Consider the following 17651-nt stretch of genomic DNA (forward strand, 5'->3'; position numbering starts at 1 on the left):
TCTTTCTGCAGCACTGCAGCCCCCACCCCGGCCCCAGTGATTTCAGCTCCAGTCCCACAAGCTTTATTTTACTGCCAGCTCTCTTCTTCCAGCTCCAGCTCTGTGTTTTTCCAGCTTCAAATGCCAGCATCTGGCTCTTGGCTCCAGCTTGGAAACAATTCAGCTCCCGCACGAGCCTCCGAAAGCCCACCCCACCATCCATATGCTAGCGCTGCAGTGATTTTAGCCCCCACCGAGCAGTCCCCAGGCACTTTGCCACCCCCCGCGTAAGTTCTCCTGGATGCCCACAGCCCCGTTCACAGGTCTAGTGCCTTTGCCATTTTCATTCACGTTGCCAGCCCCGCAGTCCACTTCCCAGCCCTACAGTGCGCCCCAAGAGGTGCCATCACAGGCGCAGGCAATATTCTGCCATCGACGGGGTTTCAGGCGCAAGCTTGCAGCCCCCTTTCGCCACCCCGCACATCCCGTTCTACTATTAGTGGCAATACCCAGCCCCTGCATCCATGTCACAGGCCTACAGTGATCTCGGCGCAGGAACACTACAGTGTCAGGTACCAGCCCTAAGGTTACTGTGATGTGTTAAGCCGCAATTCCAGTCGCACAATGACAAGACCAGGCCCAGTGACCTCAGCTCCTTTAGCTCTTTCCCCACAAGCTTTATTTTACTGCCAGCTCTCTTCTTCCAGCTGTGTCCCATTCTGTGATTAGTCCTCAGATCCACAGTGAGTATCCCTTGTAGCAGTGACTCTTTCTGCAGCACTGCAGCCCCCACCCCGGCCCCAGTGATTTCAGCTCCAGTCCCACAAGCTTTATTTTACTGCCAGCTCTCTTCTTCCAGCTCCAGCTCTGTGTTTTTCCAGCTTCAAATGCCAGCATCTGGCTCTTGGCTCCAGCTTGGAAGCAATTCAGCTCCCGCACGAGCCTCCGAAAGCCCACCCCACCATCCATATGCTAGCGCTGCAGTGATTTTAGCCCCCACCGAGCAGTCCCCAGGCACTTTGCCACCCCCCGCGTAAGTTCTCCTGGATGCCCACAGCCCCGTTCACAGGTCTAGTGCCTTTGCCATTTTCATTCACGTTGCCAGCCCCGCAGTCCACTTCCCAGCCCCACAGTGCGCCCCAAGAGGTGCCATCACAGGCGCAGGCAATATTCTGCCATCGACGGGGTTTCAGGCGCAAGCTTGCAGCCCCCTTTCGCCACCCCGCACATCCCGTTCTACTATTAGTGGCAATACCCAGCCCCTGCATCCATGTCACAGGCCTACAGTGATCTCGGCGCAGGAACACTACAGTGTCAGGTACCAGCCCTAAGGTTACTGTGATGTGTTAAGCCGCAATTCCAGTCGCACAATGACAAGACCAGGCCCAGTGACCTCAGCTCCTTTAGCTCTTTCCCCACAAGCTTTATTTTACTGCCAGCTCTCTTCTTCCAGCTGTGTCCCATTCTGTGATTAGTCCTCAGATCCACAGTGAGTATCCCTTGTAGCAGTGACTCTTTCTGCAGCACTGCAGCCCCCACCCCGGCCCCAGTGATTTCAGCTCCAGTCCCACAAGCTTTATTTTACTGCCAGCTCTCTTCTTCCAGCTCCAGCTCTGTGTTTTTCCAGCTTCAAATGCCAGCATCTGGCTCTTGGCTCCAGCTTGGAAACAATTCAGCTCCCGCACGAGCCTCCGAAAGCCCACCCCACCATCCATATGCTAGCGCTGCAGTGATTTTAGCCCCCACCGAGCAGTCCCCAGGCACTTTGCCACCCCCCGCGTAAGTTCTCCTGGATGCCCACAGCCCCGTTCACAGGTCTAGTGCCTTTGCCATTTTCATTCACGTTGCCAGCCCCGCAGTCCACTTCCCAGCCCCACAGTGCGCCCCAAGAGGTGCCATCACAGGCGCAGGCAATATTCTGCCATCGACGGGGTTTCAGGCGCAAGCTTGCAGCCCCCTTTCGCCACCCCGCACATCCCGTTCTACTATTAGTGGCAATACCCAGCCCCTGCATCCATGTCACAGGCCTACAGTGATCTCGGCGCAGGAACACTACAGTGTCAGGTACCAGCCCTAAGGTTACTGTGATGTGTTAAGCCGCAATTCCAGTCGCACAATGACAAGACCAGGCCCAGTGACCTCAGCTCCTTTAGCTCTTTCCCCACAAGCTTTATTTTACTGCCAGCTCTCTTCTTCCAGCTGTGTCCCATTCTGTGATTAGTCCTCAGATCCACAGTGAGTATCCCTTGTAGCAGTGACTCTTTCTGCAGCACTGCAGCCCCCACCCCGGCCCCAGTGATTTCAGCTCCAGTCCCACAAGCTTTATTTTACTGCCAGCTCTCTTCTTCCAGCTCCAGCTCTGTGTTTTTCCAGCTTCAAATGCCAGCATCTGGCTCTTGGCTCCAGCTTGGAAGCAATTCAGCTCCCGCACGAGCCTCCGAAAGCCCACCCCACCATCCATATGCTAGCGCTGCAGTGATTTTAGCCCCCACCGAGCAGTCCCCAGGCACTTTGCCACCCCCCGCGTAAGTTCTCCTGGATGCCCACAGCCCCGTTCACAGGTCTAGTGCCTTTGCCATTTTCATTCACGTTGCCAGCCCCGCAGTCCACTTCCCAGCCCCACAGTGCGCCCCAAGAGGTGCCATCACAGGCGCAGGCAATATTCTGCCATCGACGGGGTTTCAGGCGCAAGCTTGCAGCCCCCTTTCGCCACCCCGCACATCCCGTTCTACTATTAGTGGCAATACCCAGCCCCTGCATCCATGTCACAGGCCTACAGTGATCTCGGCGCAGGAACACTACAGTGTCAGGTACCAGCCCTAAGGTTACTGTGATGTGTTAAGCCGCAATTCCAGTCGCACAATGACAAGACCAGGCCCAGTGACCTCAGCTCCTTTAGCTCTTTCCCCACAAGCTTTATTTTACTGCCAGCTCTCTTCTTCCAGCTGTGTCCCATTCTGTGATTAGTCCTCAGATCCACAGTGAGTATCCCTTGTAGCAGTGACTCTTTCTGCAGCACTGCAGCCCCCACCCCGGCCCCAGTGATTTCAGCTCCAGTCCCACAAGCTTTATTTTACTGCCAGCTCTCTTCTTCCAGCTCCAGCTCTGTGTTTTTCCAGCTTCAAATGCCAGCATCTGGCTCTTGGCTCCAGCTTGGAAACAATTCAGCTCCCGCACGAGCCTCCGAAAGCCCACCCCACCATCCATATGCTAGCGCTGCAGTGATTTTAGCCCCCACCGAGCAGTCCCCAGGCACTTTGCCACCCCCCGCGTAAGTTCTCCTGGATGCCCACAGCCCCGTTCACAGGTCTAGTGCCTTTGCCATTTTCATTCACGTTGCCAGCCCCGCAGTCCACTTCCCAGCCCCACAGTGCGCCCCAAGAGGTGCCATCACAGGCGCAGGCAATATTCTGCCATCGACGGGGTTTCAGGCGCAAGCTTGCAGCCCCCTTTCGCCACCCCGCACATCCCGTTCTACTATTAGTGGCAATACCCAGCCCCTGCATCCATGGCACAGGCCTACAGTGATCTCGGCGCAGGAACACTACAGTGTCAGGTACCAGCCCTGAGGTTACTGTGATGTGTTAAGCCGCAATTCCAGTCGCACAATGACAAGACCAGGCCCAGTGATCTCAGCCCTTTTAGCTCTTTCCCCACAAGCTTTATTTTACTGCCAGCTCTCTTCTTCCAGCTGTGTCCCATTCTGTGATTAGTCCTCAGATCCACAGTGAGTATCTCTTGTAGCAGTGACTCTTTCTGCAGCACTGCAGTCCCCACCCCGGCCCCAGTGATTTCAGCTCCAGTCCCACAAGCTTTATTTAACTGCCAGCTCTTCTTTTGCACTTTCTGCTCTAAATCTTCACAGTAGTGCCACACAATACTACTTGTGCTTCTCAGGACAGGATGTTTCTTTTAGCTGTAGTTCTTGAGCTCTGATCACAGCCCTTACAGCAATTTCAATTCCAACCATGCAGTTCACCTCCCCGCTCCACAATCCCTATCCCAGCCCCACGGGGGTTTTACACCAAACCCTACCATATTTCTGTCTCCTCCACGTCTGCTGCCTCAGCTCCAGCTCCTCAGCTTCCTACTGGCTGCAGCTAAAAGCTGCTCATGCTTCTCACTGCACCTTGGGGCTGTTGATAAGGCCACAAATCAGTTACTGCCATTATTACAATTTCAGTATCTCTAGAAGCTGTCCCATCCACCCACCCAGCCCTAAGTGGCAACCCTAAGTGGCATCCCAACTCTGGGGACACTGGAGGCCTGAAGCTCAACATCCACCCTCCCCCTCACCCTGGCTCTCAGCCCAGCACCTGCACAAAGGCCCCCTCACCTCCCCTCAGGCAGCTCCAGGGGCTGGGAATAGCCACTGGACTCCTGCCCCCCCATCCCAAAAGGCACTCTTGGGCTGGTTCTTGGGCCCTAGAACCCTCTGAGCCCCCACACCCTCAGCCCCTTGTTGGTACCACAGGGCAGGGGCTGGGATCCCCCAGGCATAACCTGCAGGCCCTGTGCTGCATCTCCATGCCTTCCTCCCATGGCATTTATCTAGCCTCAGCATTTCCACCACTCCACGTTGTTTTGGGCCTGGCTCATGCCAAAATCATTATTCCACACCCTGGGGTTTTATATCCCCACTGCTCTCACAACTGGTGTTTCAGCCCCAGTCCCACAACCCTTACCAAATTAACATGAGATATCTAGTAAAGAAAACAAACCAAAACGATGTATTAAAACAGGCAATAATAAAATAACACAAGTAAGAAAAAAATCATTACAAGTAAAAACAAAATAAAGTAATAAAAATACAAAAAGCAAGCTTTATTCCTCGTATTCTGAACATTTCTTTAAATCCAGAAACCGCGAAACGGCTACTTCCCAGCCCCCAGTGACAGCAGGCAGTGCCCCCCCCCCACCGCGCCACTCCAGGCCCCACACCAGCCGCCGGCTACCCGAGCCACGCAGGGCGCGGCAGAAAGAACTGGACACGGCCGGCCCCAGATACAGCCGCAGGCGTCGCGTCCGTGCTCACCAGCGCTCCCCCGATCAGCCGCCGCGGGGGTCCCGTCCTGGCGCAGCGCCGCTCCTCGGATCGCGCATCCGCAGCTCCCGTCGCTCCCAGCTTCACCGCCGAACTGACGCCATCGCGCTCCAACGCCCGCTATTTATGCCCCACGGGCGGACAGCCAGCCAATCACAACCCGAGGCAGCGCCTGCCGGCTCCACCAATCCCAGCCCGCAAATTCCCGCCGCGCTCGGCTCCGTGACTCCCCGCGGTCCCCTCAAGCGCTGCTCCCGCCGCCGCCATTGCTGTGGCCGCGTCCGCCCGCTGCCCGCCGCCTGCCCGCTTCCCTGGACCAGAACCTGATCCCGACCAGGACCTGAACTGGAAGCTCCCGGCCGCCCTTCCCGTCCGCAACAGCGCCTGCCGAGGCAGCGGCAGCGGGGACGCTGCTCCGCCGGCTCCCAAAGCGGCGGTGGCGGGAGCGGCGCCTCAGACGTACGGGCGAGCGGGGCCACTCTGAGGCGGCGAGCCGCGACTGAGCGGGCTGAGATTGGCGGGACCGCTTCCGGTTTGAAAGAGCGGCTGTGATTGGACAGGGCGGACGGAGAAAGGCGGGCCGTGATTGGCAGGCTTAGGAGCCGTCAGGCTGAGGCCCGTGGGAGCGTGGGGCGGAGCTCGGGCTGCCCGAAGGGCGGGCGGCGGCGGCGGCGGCGGCGGCGGCGGCGGCGGCGGCGGCGGCGGCGGTCGCGCTCGCCAAACCCCCGTCCCCTTCTCCGGCCTTCTCTCGTGCCCAGGTCCCGGCGAAAAGACCCCCGCAGAGCCCCTACCGGAGCGCCCCATCGGCACTCGGGGCAGGAGGCGGAGAGGAGTGTAGCCCGGGAGGGGTTCCGGGTCGTCTTTGCGGCAGCAGGGCGGACTAGGGAGCGGCGGCGATTTGGTGAGGAGAGGGCTCGGGAGCGGGGACGGCGTGCAGCGCCCGCTGCGGACTCTGGGTGCCTCTTCTACCGCAGTGCTTCCGCTTCTGCGGGGACTTGGCCTGCCCCGACTGGCCGAGATCAGCACCCTGACCAAAGTTAAGTGCCCGCGTCCCCCTGCCCGCCCTCCGCCTGCTGCGGGCCCGCTGCTCACCCTCGTCGTCGGATGTTATAGATGATAAAACAATATTGGCTTTCACATTCATAGATTAGCTTTTTGCATTACAAGTATTTTGATATGGTAAAACTTATACTTACTTTTAACTGCTTTGTATAGTGTAATATGCCAGTTTATGTATGCACTGTATATTTCATATGAATAGTAGCCTGATAAATATATCGTAGGCTTTAGCAAAATGTTGAAATAGAAACTAAAGTACTTCTATGTAACTAACTCAGAAAATGGTGTAAAGCAATTATTCTGTTTCTTATAACTGCAGACTGCCCCTACCAAGTGATAATAGTGACAAAAAGAGCTTAAGCATCCAGGAAGCATTTATCGACTCTTATCGGTATTATCAGGTAGTGTGAAGCAACAGGATAAAACTACAGGAAGAAATAAAATGTGTAGACCTCATTTACAGAACGTTCTGCAGACAAGTCAGAGTTCCTGGAACATCAAAAAGTCAGAGGAATGTTTGAATAATGTGTAAGTTAATGAATATGCATGTAACCTCAGCAATGTAACAGTATATAGTGAACATGATTTTAAGCTACCTCTGTGCTCTTTGGCTGTGTGCTAAAAGCATCCCAGTGCTGGATTATTTTGTCCTTTTATCCTTTAATAAACTTTTAAAAATTTTAAAGAATGAACTCTGTTTATCACATCAGTGAAGCTTAAGCTGATCTGCATCCAGGTGTTTTGGGACCTGCTGGGGCAGGCCATCGAGGTAAGTGTGGGGCTACTGCAGTGGAGGCCAAGTATTTCAACACAATAGCATAATCAGCAACGTTAATTTTGTGTTCTTCATGCAAGCCTCAGCCTTAAGAACTCTACCAGCCTCTAATAGGATTAATAATACGCATAGTAAGTGTTACTAGTATTAATATTTAGGTAAGAATTGTTAGTGTTTACACTGGTAGTAAGTATGTTAGCTGGTATTTACTGTGAAGCTCTGCTCTCCCACAGTATGACAAGGTCCTGAAGCTGTCCTCAGGTGCACAGTTAGGTGAGCACTGCTGTCCTTACCACGATCCCCCGATGGAGCCATGCTCCAGAGACGGGCAGCAATGAATCTGCAGATGCCTTCCCAAGGTGACAGAGCTCGCCCTCCTTCCCATCTGCAGTCAGGGGATGTGAAGGCAACCATTGCTGTCCTCGGCTTCATCCTCTCCAGTGCAGCCAAGCACAGTATAGACAATGAGTCTCTGTCAAGTGAGCTGCAGCAGCTGGGACTGCCCAAAGGCAGGGGAAGCCCTCAGGGTGGCACCATCAGCCAGACCTGCTGGGATGTTGCTTACAGTTCCCAGCCCTGCCTTCTTCACACCCAGATGGAGGGCAGGCTGCCTGCTGTGCTGTCCTCCATCACCTCCCTTCTGTACCATCAGTTCCTGGGGGCTCCTCAGGTGCTTTGGTGAGGTTTGGCAGCTGCAGGTCTGGTGTGAGCAGAGGGATTCTTCTCTTGTCTCCCCTTATAAGCAAAGCATGCCAGCCAGCTGTGCTGTTTTACATGTCACTGACCCACAAAATTGCAGGAGACTGAGGACTCGTAACAGGTGCAGGACAGGTTCAAAAGGAACTTGGGACAAAACCTCTATCTTTGTCAGTCCAAAGGGACAGCAGAGCTCACATCTGCTCACAATAATCCTCTGGAGAGCGGAGCAATGTTTGTATGGAAAGATGACTGGGGGTAAAATCAGTGGAAACCGAGTTACATTTGTGTCCTAACAGGAGCTATAATGGGACAGAAATTTTAGGGTAAAATACAGGTGCTGTTCTCAGGATGGAGCTGGGTTGGCATGCTCCACGATGATTCCCCATACAACCATAAGGACCTGCTAAGGGGGGTGGAGTGGAATGGGGCACCACAACCAGGCTCTGCCAAAATCTTTGCAGGGGCAGCAACTCCATGGTACTTTGAAGCTTATTAACTGCATAGCAAGGGCTATTTGGCATATGTAGGAACACTTTCCAACCTAGCATCTGAAGACCAATTTAGAGGAGGCGCCTCTAAGTCGAAAGCCAGCCAGACCTTATGTTCTTAGCACCATTCATTTAGAAGAAATCCTGTGACATTTGCAAATTTAAGAGGTGACACCCCCATTCAGACCATGGCTCCTGGGTGCGAACAATAGCTCTTCAACAGCAAGGAAATCTGCATGCCCTAGTGTCTCAAGGTCACTTCACCTGAGAGTCCAGAGACCCAAATTCAGCCAGAGTCCTAGTTCCCAGAAAACTTCTGCTATAAGAAATCCTTCAAAGTGTGCAGTTCTAGGAGTGGAAATCCTACAGGAAACACGAGGCTTCAGGCTCCAAATGGGATCTCTTTTCCACACAGTGGAAAACTCAGCAAGCCCTTCTGGCAAGACCAGTTCACAGGAGGCCCACAATTCTCAAGGGCCAGGCCTGAGAGATCCGACTCCATGGAAGCTTTAATCTGAGAAAAATCCTGTGATGTTGGTACTTTTAAAAGGCAGAATGGCACATTTAGACCCTGGCTGATGCTTTGGAGAGGGGCGATGCTGCCTAAGGTCCTTCCCCACCCAGGAGCGAAGGACCCGTTTGATTCCCCTGGCGGGACTGCAGCTGTCGGTGGCGGGGGACGGACGGGTGGCTGTCAGCCCGAGACTACAACTCCCGGCAGGCCCTGCTGACGGCGCAGCGTCTGACGCAACGGCCGACGCGGCACATGAGTGGTTAGCGGGCCGAGGTGGACGCGCGGGGCCGTGCGCTGGGAGAGCGGGATGTGCGCGGGCGGCTCCCGGCGCCTCTCCCGCGCGGGACGGAGCCGCGGCAGCGACGCTGGAGGGGCGAAGCCTCCGTCTGGCCGCCCGTATGGAGCTGAGCAGCGCGGAAGGGGCGTCCACCCGGTTCCTCGGCCTCACTCAGCGGTACCGGGGGCGGGGACCCAGCTCGGGCGGGGCGGGAGCGCTGCTGCCCGCCGATGGCGGAGGGCGAGGCGGTGCTTTGCTGCCGCGGGCCGGGAGCTGCAGGAGCCGCCGCGGGCGAGCCGGGCCGGGCGCTCCCGCGGTCCCGGTGGGGCGGCTGCCCTCGGGCTGGCGGAGGCGCAGCAGCCCCCGAGCTGCAGCCGTCTCCCTCGGGCTGCTGCCGGTGCTGCGGGCGGAGGCGGACGAGCAGCTGCGGAGTCGGCTTCGCAGCGTGTTCAGCATTGTGAGCAGATAGCGCTGCGATATCGCTGGAATTACACGGCTGCTGACTGCGTTAGTGCTTGTGACTCTTTCTTAAATGAAAACAGATGGACCGGTAATGACTAATAAACACATAAATGACAAGGAGAATGGCAAGCCCGAGAAGCATGCAGGCTGTATCCTTCTGATCGCACAGGTGCGATCTGCAAACTCACCCCCTTCTGCCCCTACCCTCGCGACCCCCACGTAAAACGCTTTCCAGTGTCGAGCTTCTGAAAGACAAAACTTGTGATTTGGCACTAGGATCCAGAAAACGTTTATGTTTAGATTAGCAAATGTGTTTAATTTTGCTGCATTGATCAACTTTCAGGACTGTTTTGTAGGAGCTTCTCTTAAACGGGAAGAAGCTAGTCCTCTCTCCTCTTCATTGTTGCTGTTCATTTATACAACTGCACCTATGTTTCCAGAAAAATGGGAAAGGGAGGTGGAATATACCGTGTAGATGCTGTGAAAATGCATGTAAGCTGGTTAGTTACATTCATATGAATGAAGGTGCATCTGTATTTAAATATTTTGCAATGTAAGTGAATTTTAAATTATTAAGCCCACATCATGCGAAGCACTGATGAACTAACCTGCTCGGTGCTGGCAGTTCATCTTAATAAGATGAAAACTACTCTAAAAGTGTCATAACTGGAGCAGCCCTTTTTCTTATATAGATCAGGATTGAGGAAGGATGTAATTCAATGAAGAAAATTAATATGAACAGTTGATTTTAATCACAGTGTATTTTTTAAATTAGCAGATGTGATATGTTAGAGTCGAGTACAGATCTTGGTGGTAACCGAGAATGGAGAGCCAGAGAGGTATGCAGGCACAAGGATTCCTTAGGGAGTGTATGCGCTTAGGCAAATTGCATGATAATGTGAATTTTACCTGTACCTAAGTTGAAGCCTGATTTTTATGAGGTTGTGTCTGTAGCATTTATGTTGATGTGAGAGTCTGCTTTAATTACAAGATATGAAGCAGGTGAGGTGTGATATAAAGTAGTTAGGTTGAGAAGAGGCAGAGATTTGCTCTTGGGTATATTTCTGATTTTTAAAAGGACTGCTAATGTGTTTGAAGTTTAGGTGGTTAGAATTGGGACACAAATGACAATATTGATATTTAAGCAGTCTTGTTTTAATAATTAGTGCAGATATACTCGTGTTTTATGAATTATTGAGAGTGCTGTCAGAAAAATGCTTTTGATATGAGAGGGTGTGGTTTGTGGCAAGGCAGTCTGTCTTCAAATTAGTGGAATGTAGTTTGTGAAGAGGTGGTGAGTAATGCGATACCGTGGTACGAGGTTGGTACTGCGGGTGGATTTTGCACTTGGCGTTCCAGGATTACTTTGGTTTGCTATCTTTGTCAAGATGGTGGAGGGAAACCTTTGAAATGCTGTTGTTTCCTCATGCTGCTTTCAAGTTAAAGTGCTGGTTTCTTTTCTCATTGTGTGTGGGCTGAAAAAAGACTGAAAAAATCAGTAGCAACCTACTAAATGTGGTCTTACTGAGTTGTACAGTGCAGTTGTCCTCTTTGAGGCTTTAAGTTTACTTTTTGAACGTGGTTATGAGCCACCACCTGCTTTGGAACTCTGATTGCGTCATGCCTTAGTATTTAATTTAATCCTCGCTTTTGCTTCCAGTCAGCACATGGGTATTTGCTTTGGGTGTAATGTGAAAGCCAGACTGCGATGGCTGCTAGAGATTGTGCACGCTGTAAGAAGTGTTCCCTGCAGCAATGATTTTATGTTCTGTGAATCCTGTTCAGCAGAAATTATAATTTTTTTAATGGCAGGGTGTAGCATTGCGGGAAATGTAAGACTAGTTGACTTGTGTACACTGATGAAGCGTTTCTATTCCAGCTCCGTCTCTGAAGATCTGGGTTGCAGACGCGGAGAGTTTAGCAGAAAGCATTACGGATCTGTGGAGCTTGTAAGTACACATAGCCTGTCCTTCAGTTTATCAGCTTATAATGCAGAGCTCTAATCCTTTTCTTTTCCAAGTAAAAGAGTTGGATCTAGTTTGGAAAATGTGCATTCTCAGCTAGACTTGAAAGTTATAAGCTAATATAAAGTGGCTTCTGAGTAGATATATATCAGACCTGTGATGGGACATCTTTTTACTACCTTATTAATTAATTTTGCATTGTAACAGGAAAGGAAGCTTTATATAAATACTGTTACCTCCAGATGGAAATTGAACCTTTTTTCCTCTTAGAAACTGAAGATGGCAAAATATTAGGGTAGTATTTAATGAAGTACTAGCAATTACGTAAGCTCTAAAGTGTGTACATGCTTATGTGTGTACATACGCGTGGACGTAATTTTATACGTACATGACTCATAGTAGGGGGAGAGGGCTGAAAACTAAATGACCTAGTCAGAATTAGGATTTTGAAAACGGTTCCCTAGAATCTGTCAGTTATTCTGCATTTTCTTGAAATTTAGAGATTAGGTTGGCACTGCGTTTTTCTCATATATCAATTTCTTATGCATTGTGAAAATATGTCAGCGGTGTCATTCTGATTACAAGGTCATAATGAAATGACATGAATTTACTGTAGGATAACGGAAGTGGGGAGGAGTTAAGAAAATTATCTCCAGCTCTGTTACTATGGGATGAAATCACAAGTTTTCTACAAGTGATAGTTGTAATTTTAAAGTTAGTATATTTAGTAATGTGTGTGTAAATTGGGTGTAAAATGGTGGCCTAGTTGCTGGAAGTTGTATTGTGGGAACACCATGTTCCTTTCTCTTCTTTCCTTATGTTCTACATAAAAGATGTGTGTTTTAATCCAAAAATACAAGTAATTGGTTTTCTGGTAAGAGGCTCTTTCATTCCTGGTACTTAAAGTCTTTTGCTGGAAAATAAAAAGTTATTTACAATTATTAATTCACAGTAAATTCACATGAATGGTCTTGTTTCTTGGTTGTTTTTCTTAAAAATTCTGCTAGCATTTTATGAAAGTGTATCATTTTTGGAGTACAGATGTTTAAAGGTTCTTGTTGCCCTTTCAAATTTCTAAATGTTTCAAACTTAACTTTTCTTGCTTCATGAAGCATCTGATTTGTCTCGGAGTTCTTACCGGGTCATTGAAAGTCTTTAGTCAAATTGGTAATAGCTAGACTGATCCCTTCTCTGTGGGGAGTCCTGATTGCTGGAACAAAAAGAAATGGTAGTAAGTTTTGATGGCTGCTGGTATGGCTATTTTTTGAAATAGAACCTCTGTGTTAAACTCTCTTATAGCTTATATCTAGTGATGCTGATGGAGCCATTCAAAGAGCTGGACGGTTCCGTGTGGAAAATGGCTCCTCTGGTGAGGTAAGTGCCCAAAAATACTCATAGAATGCTGAAGAAAATGATTCAGCTTCAGTTATTTTTCACTTACAGAAGATGCATTTGCAGTCATTTTCTAAGGAAGAGGACTTTGAAAAACTCTCGCATTTCGTTTTGGTAACATTTTTGTTTACTTGATCGTGTTAGGAGAAAAATATCTCTGATTGATGCTTCCCAGTCTCTAGTTCATCTCTATATGTATCCTGTCCTGTTGCTACTATGATGTTCAAGCTGACCTCTGTGCTTTAAAGTTTGCTCCTTGGCTTGATGAGGTTTAGCTTCATTTTTTTGACCCTTAGCTGTCTTTTGCCAGCTGTGCTTATCTTTAAATAAGAGAGAAAGAGTTTGAGTGGAGCCTTGGAGAGTAATTCCCTTCATCTTTCTTGCTGCTAAACTTGCAGTGTGTCCTGCAGCTACTCCAGTGACAGTTAAGTTTCCACTTACCTTCATGTTTTATCTTCCTTTGAAAAACTTTCATCAAATCCCATCTTAATACTGGAAGAAAGAAGACCAATATTCTAGAGATACTTGTAAGGCTTTGGTAAAGTGTGTATTGAACTAATAGTAACAGCGAATTGTTACTGATCATATGCTTCTATCCAGCACTGGCTGCAGAGTTGAAAGCAAACTAACTACTCTGCATTGGTTCTTTGGAGAGTTGTGTTTGGTCCTCTGTCTTTTTAGCTCAGTTTCATGCAGTTCAAAAGCTGATTAGCTCATATCATGGAAAGATTCGTAGAGTGGGTAGTGGACGGCCGCATGGTCAATGAATGCGGAGAATGGCTTTTTCTTCACATGTTAAGTCATAGTGGGAAAGTCCTTGAGGGACGCTTGGGAATTTACCTTACTTTATGAGAAACAGCACTGAAGAACTTCCAAATAATGCTTTGGTCAAGCAAGGAGACTTCTTTGGGGATTAATTTGGGAAGAACTGAGAAAATGAAAGCTGAAGGCATTAATTTATTTAAGTTTTAAAAATGTTTGTCTTCAAATTCCACATTGAAAGACCTTCTTTTCACTGACATTCTGACATTACCCCTAAGAGTGGTACAGTAGGACAAGACTTACCTACTTACAGAGAAATTAGAAAAAAGGGTAAATGAGAGGTAGAAATTTTTATTTCAGCTACACACCAACTGACTTCGTAAAAATCCTTGCTTTTTAAGTAGCAGTGTACAGCTAAAATTTCACTTTTTATTTGCTTTTGCCTATATTTTGTCCTCTTTTTTTTTTACTTGGTATTGCATGTAACAGTCTCCCAATTTGATTTCAGAATATGGACTATGCTCCGGGTACGTGGCATAGAACGGATGTGCATTTGGAAAACCCAGAGTATCATACAAGATGGTACTTGAAGTATTTTTTAGGGAAAGGTAAATATTTTTTTGCAGATGGATTGGAATTTGGACCAATGAAAATGTAATTTGCAAAAATGCTGTTGCTGTTTCTGTAGTTTTGAACTGTTACTATTTCAATATGAAAAAAGGTATGGTGTTCATTTAGTATTAAAATATTTTCTGTCCTGTACCTGAAACAAGTCCTTGCTTCATGTGTCTTTAACCTGAAAACAGAGGATGGGTATCTGTAAGGAGTGAAACCCTTGCTACGAAAAAGGGATGTTTTGAAATTCTTCATGGCTTTGAAAACTGTACCAGTCTCTTTGGGTGGTTTTTTTACATGGCTGTATATAAGTATGTAGTTATTTATGCAGACAGTTATATACTTTTATGTATGAATGCATATGTTTACAGGTGTCTCTCTGATTCTGCACGAGGGAATGGGTATGTCTTCCTTATGACTGATGGTGCTGCTTGTTTTTCTTCCAACAGTTCATCAGAATTATGTAGGTACAGATTCAGAGAAGAACCCTTTCTTTCTGTCTGTTGTACTGTCTGAGCAAAATAATCAGCGCATTCCTCAATACCATTCAATACTTTGGAGAAAAACAGTAAGAAACAAATACTTAACTGCCATTCTGACTTTTGTTTGTTTTGGATATGTTTATCATATGCTTTTCCTGCTTTCTTCAGAATTCCAGTATTTATTACATATTTTTATTTTGTATAACAAGAACATATCATTCTACCATAGTAGATAACACTAAACATTATACTAAATTTTTTGACAGAAATCTGTACTGTTAGTTATTTTCTAATTCTTCCAACAGCTGTTGTTTTAAGAAATGATGCCTAAATTGTTCTTGGTTACATCCTATGATCAGTTTTAGGCACTGACTTTATACTGCTTTTAGGATTTTCTTGTACAATGGTAAGAAAATAGGCAGGTCTGATACTGGTTTCACTATTTTTCTACTTCACGTTCCATGAGATTCTTTTATCCAAGCAATTGTTTTAAAATTCTACTGTAGGCATTTATGGTTCACTTTTTTTTTTTCCTTTGCAGCACCCGTGAATTTTATTTTTCTTTAAATCAGCAGTAAATATAGCTGAGTAAAATTACCTTGGTTTTCTTCCTTCTTTCTTGACTTAATTGTTTTTATTAATAATCCTATTTGAATATGCAGAAAAAGTGGGTATGTCCTGTAATATATCCTAGCTTTTCTTGTTTACAGGGTACTCAGAAAATATGTCTCCCTTACAGTCCCACAAAAACATTATCAGTGAAATCTATATTAAGGTATGTATTTACAAATAAGTGATCAGTTTAGATATTTGCCTGTATACCTTTTCCTGTAATTCAGAGCTTGCGTTCTGTGGTTTTTATGATAAATCTATAAAACATGTAAAAATGGTTTTGCAAGTCTTAATCATTGAAGGCAGGAATAAGTGGTTTTAAAGCCTGTTCTTGACCAGACAAAGGGAAAAAGTGTGAATTTGTTGCTGAACTTGTCATTTTTCATTTGACTTGCCTTGAATTATTTAAGAAGGGAGAGGACTAGAAAAATGCTCACCGTGATTCTGTGTAGAGCCGAAGTGAAGGGTGATGGAACAGAGCTCTGTGCTTTAGAAGGAAATAAATTTAAACCTCATCTCCTCACAGAATCTTACTAATTTCTGTCTTTGAAATAAAAAATAAGTTTAGAAAGTCTTGGAAGTTAGTATTTTGGGAAAGAAATGGCAGTTACACAGAACATTCCAATGAACAGAGGCTCTCCGAAAGATTCATTTTGTAAAAGCTGTCACTGCAATCAGTTGGTGGCTCAGCCTTGAAATGTGCACTTGCCCTTCTATAAAGCACTATTTTGTTTGCCTTTCAGTGCTATGAGTCTTGATAAATTTGAGAAGAGTCCAAGAGAAATTTTTCATCCTGAGATACAAAAGGTAGGAAGTGACTTTTTTTTGTTTGGTTCTTTTTCTTTGTTATTTTCTGGAAATCTAATTAATTAAGTATAGGTACTACTGGTTTGTTTCTTCCAGTAGCAGCTGCTGATGATGATGATAATAGTAATAATGTTGTAATACTACTTAAACTGTCTTTATCCATTGAACTGGCCATTTCAAATCAAAACTTCTAAACACAAATCAAACCATCATCCTTGTAGAATCTTTAATAAGAGTGGGCTAAAGATACTGTTTTTGTTTACAGGATTTATTGGTTCTTGAAGAGCAAGAGGTAGGTATAAGCCTAACTACTTCTAGCTCACAGACCCATCCAGTGAATACAGCTTTGTATTTTGATGGGCTTATGATGACTTTGAAATCAATTGCTCATTACAGTAAAAAAAAAATTAATGTTTTTTTGAACATGACAGCAAAAATAACTTTAAGCATGAACTTAATAATAATAGATCACCAATTTAAGTTAATAATTTTATGCTATACTATCGAAGTTTAAAGGTAAATTATTATGTATTAAGAGATGTTACAAAGTGTATGTTCTAATTTGTAGGATGTATACAAAGATACATACATACGTGAAAACATACATGAAAGTCCTTAGAGGAAATAAATTTTTATGTCTTCTGTTTGACTGTTTATCATATAATATTTGGTTTTATTTCCCAGGGATCAGTGAATTTTAAATTTGGAGTCCTTTATGCTAAGGATGGTCAGCTTACAGATGATGAAATGTTCAGTAATGGTGAGTTTTTCACCTTCTCCTTAATTGTTTTGTTCATCTGAATAAAAAAAAAAAAAAGGCAAGATAGTGCCTACAGCGGGAAGCAGGGTGGGAGGCAATGGTTATATGAACAGTCTTTCAGTTTGGTTTCATGTGTTGGGTGAAAAATTGTTGCATAGGGCCTTCTATGTCTGTAAGAAGTTGTAGTAGGAGGCCTATTGTTACAGCTTGAAAGAGAGTGAAATCTCTCTTCTAGAAATAGACTGTGTGACGTGAACATTTAGAAAAAAGAGATATTTGAAGCAAGCAACTCATTACCTCACGGCTTGTAGTTCTTTCACTCTTTTACAGCATGATCGCATTCTCCTATGCGCTTGAACAGCATTGGTGCTAGCAAAAGAGGTCACTGTTTAATGTTACGTGATGATGCCTATTCTGCATGGTCGGGGTGCTGTTTCTGGAAAGGCAGTAGGCTTGGAGGACATGAAAGGAAGCTAACTCAGCTGAAACTTGTGTCCTGGAAGCAGGACCCATTTCCTCATTTTGGTCATTTTTGAGATATGTTCTATTACTGTGGGTGCGCTTTTTTGGTAACATTTCTCCTTCCCACATGTAGAAACTGGAAGTGAAAGCTTTCAACGATTTTTGCATCTCTTGGGTGACACAATTACTTTGAAAGGCTGGTCAGGCTACAGAGGAGGACTGGACACTAAAAGTAAGAACTCATCTGAAGCAGTGAAAGGAGGGTGGAGCTGCAGTCTAAATGTTTCTTCTTATTGTGCGTAGTGCATATTGTATATATCGTGGTTATGAAAAAATCCCAAAACGGGCTTCCTTGTATGTGTCTTAAATGCTCTGCTTCACCTGAAGTAGAACTCGTTCACCAGCAACAAGTCAGGTTAGCTTAAGTCACTGGTATGGAATGCAGTTATGACAGGTATTATCAAGGTGAACAGTTTCATTTTAAGTTGGAATGAGATG

The 17651-nt window shown here is 46.7% G+C and overlaps 2 protein-coding genes across 2 annotated transcripts in view; both read left to right on the forward strand.

Moving 5' to 3' along the window:
* Window positions 1-6788: 6788 nt before the first annotated feature.
* On the forward strand, window positions 6789-7359 carry LOC131567001 (COMM domain-containing protein 4-like; the record flags this gene model as incomplete). The annotated part of the gene is made up of 3 exons (XM_058818477.1): window positions 6789-6851; window positions 7091-7125; window positions 7224-7359. Coding segments are annotated over 3 exons (234 nt in total), but the record flags the coding sequence as incomplete, so codon positions are not given.
* A 1525-nt stretch (window positions 7360-8884) lies between these two features.
* Window positions 8885-17651, forward strand: part of GARNL3 (GTPase activating Rap/RanGAP domain like 3) — a 33041-nt gene continuing 24274 nt past the window's right edge. Inside the window, exons 1-10 of the mRNA XM_058818309.1 lie at window positions 8885-9012; window positions 11177-11246; window positions 12561-12635; window positions 13924-14023; window positions 14480-14598; window positions 15223-15287; window positions 15868-15931; window positions 16197-16223; window positions 16616-16691; window positions 17287-17385. Of these exons, the coding sequence (XP_058674292.1) occupies window positions 8957-9012; window positions 11177-11246; window positions 12561-12635; window positions 13924-14023; window positions 14480-14598; window positions 15223-15287; window positions 15868-15931; window positions 16197-16223; window positions 16616-16691; window positions 17287-17385 (751 nt within the window). The 5' untranslated portion in view covers window positions 8885-8956. The remainder of the gene's footprint in view (window positions 9013-11176; window positions 11247-12560; window positions 12636-13923; window positions 14024-14479; window positions 14599-15222; window positions 15288-15867; window positions 15932-16196; window positions 16224-16615; window positions 16692-17286; window positions 17386-17651) is intronic.

This window comes from Ammospiza caudacuta, chromosome 21 (assembly GCF_027887145.1).
Source record: "Ammospiza caudacuta isolate bAmmCau1 chromosome 21, bAmmCau1.pri, whole genome shotgun sequence".
Lineage (NCBI taxonomy): Eukaryota > Metazoa > Chordata > Aves > Passeriformes > Passerellidae > Ammospiza > Ammospiza caudacuta.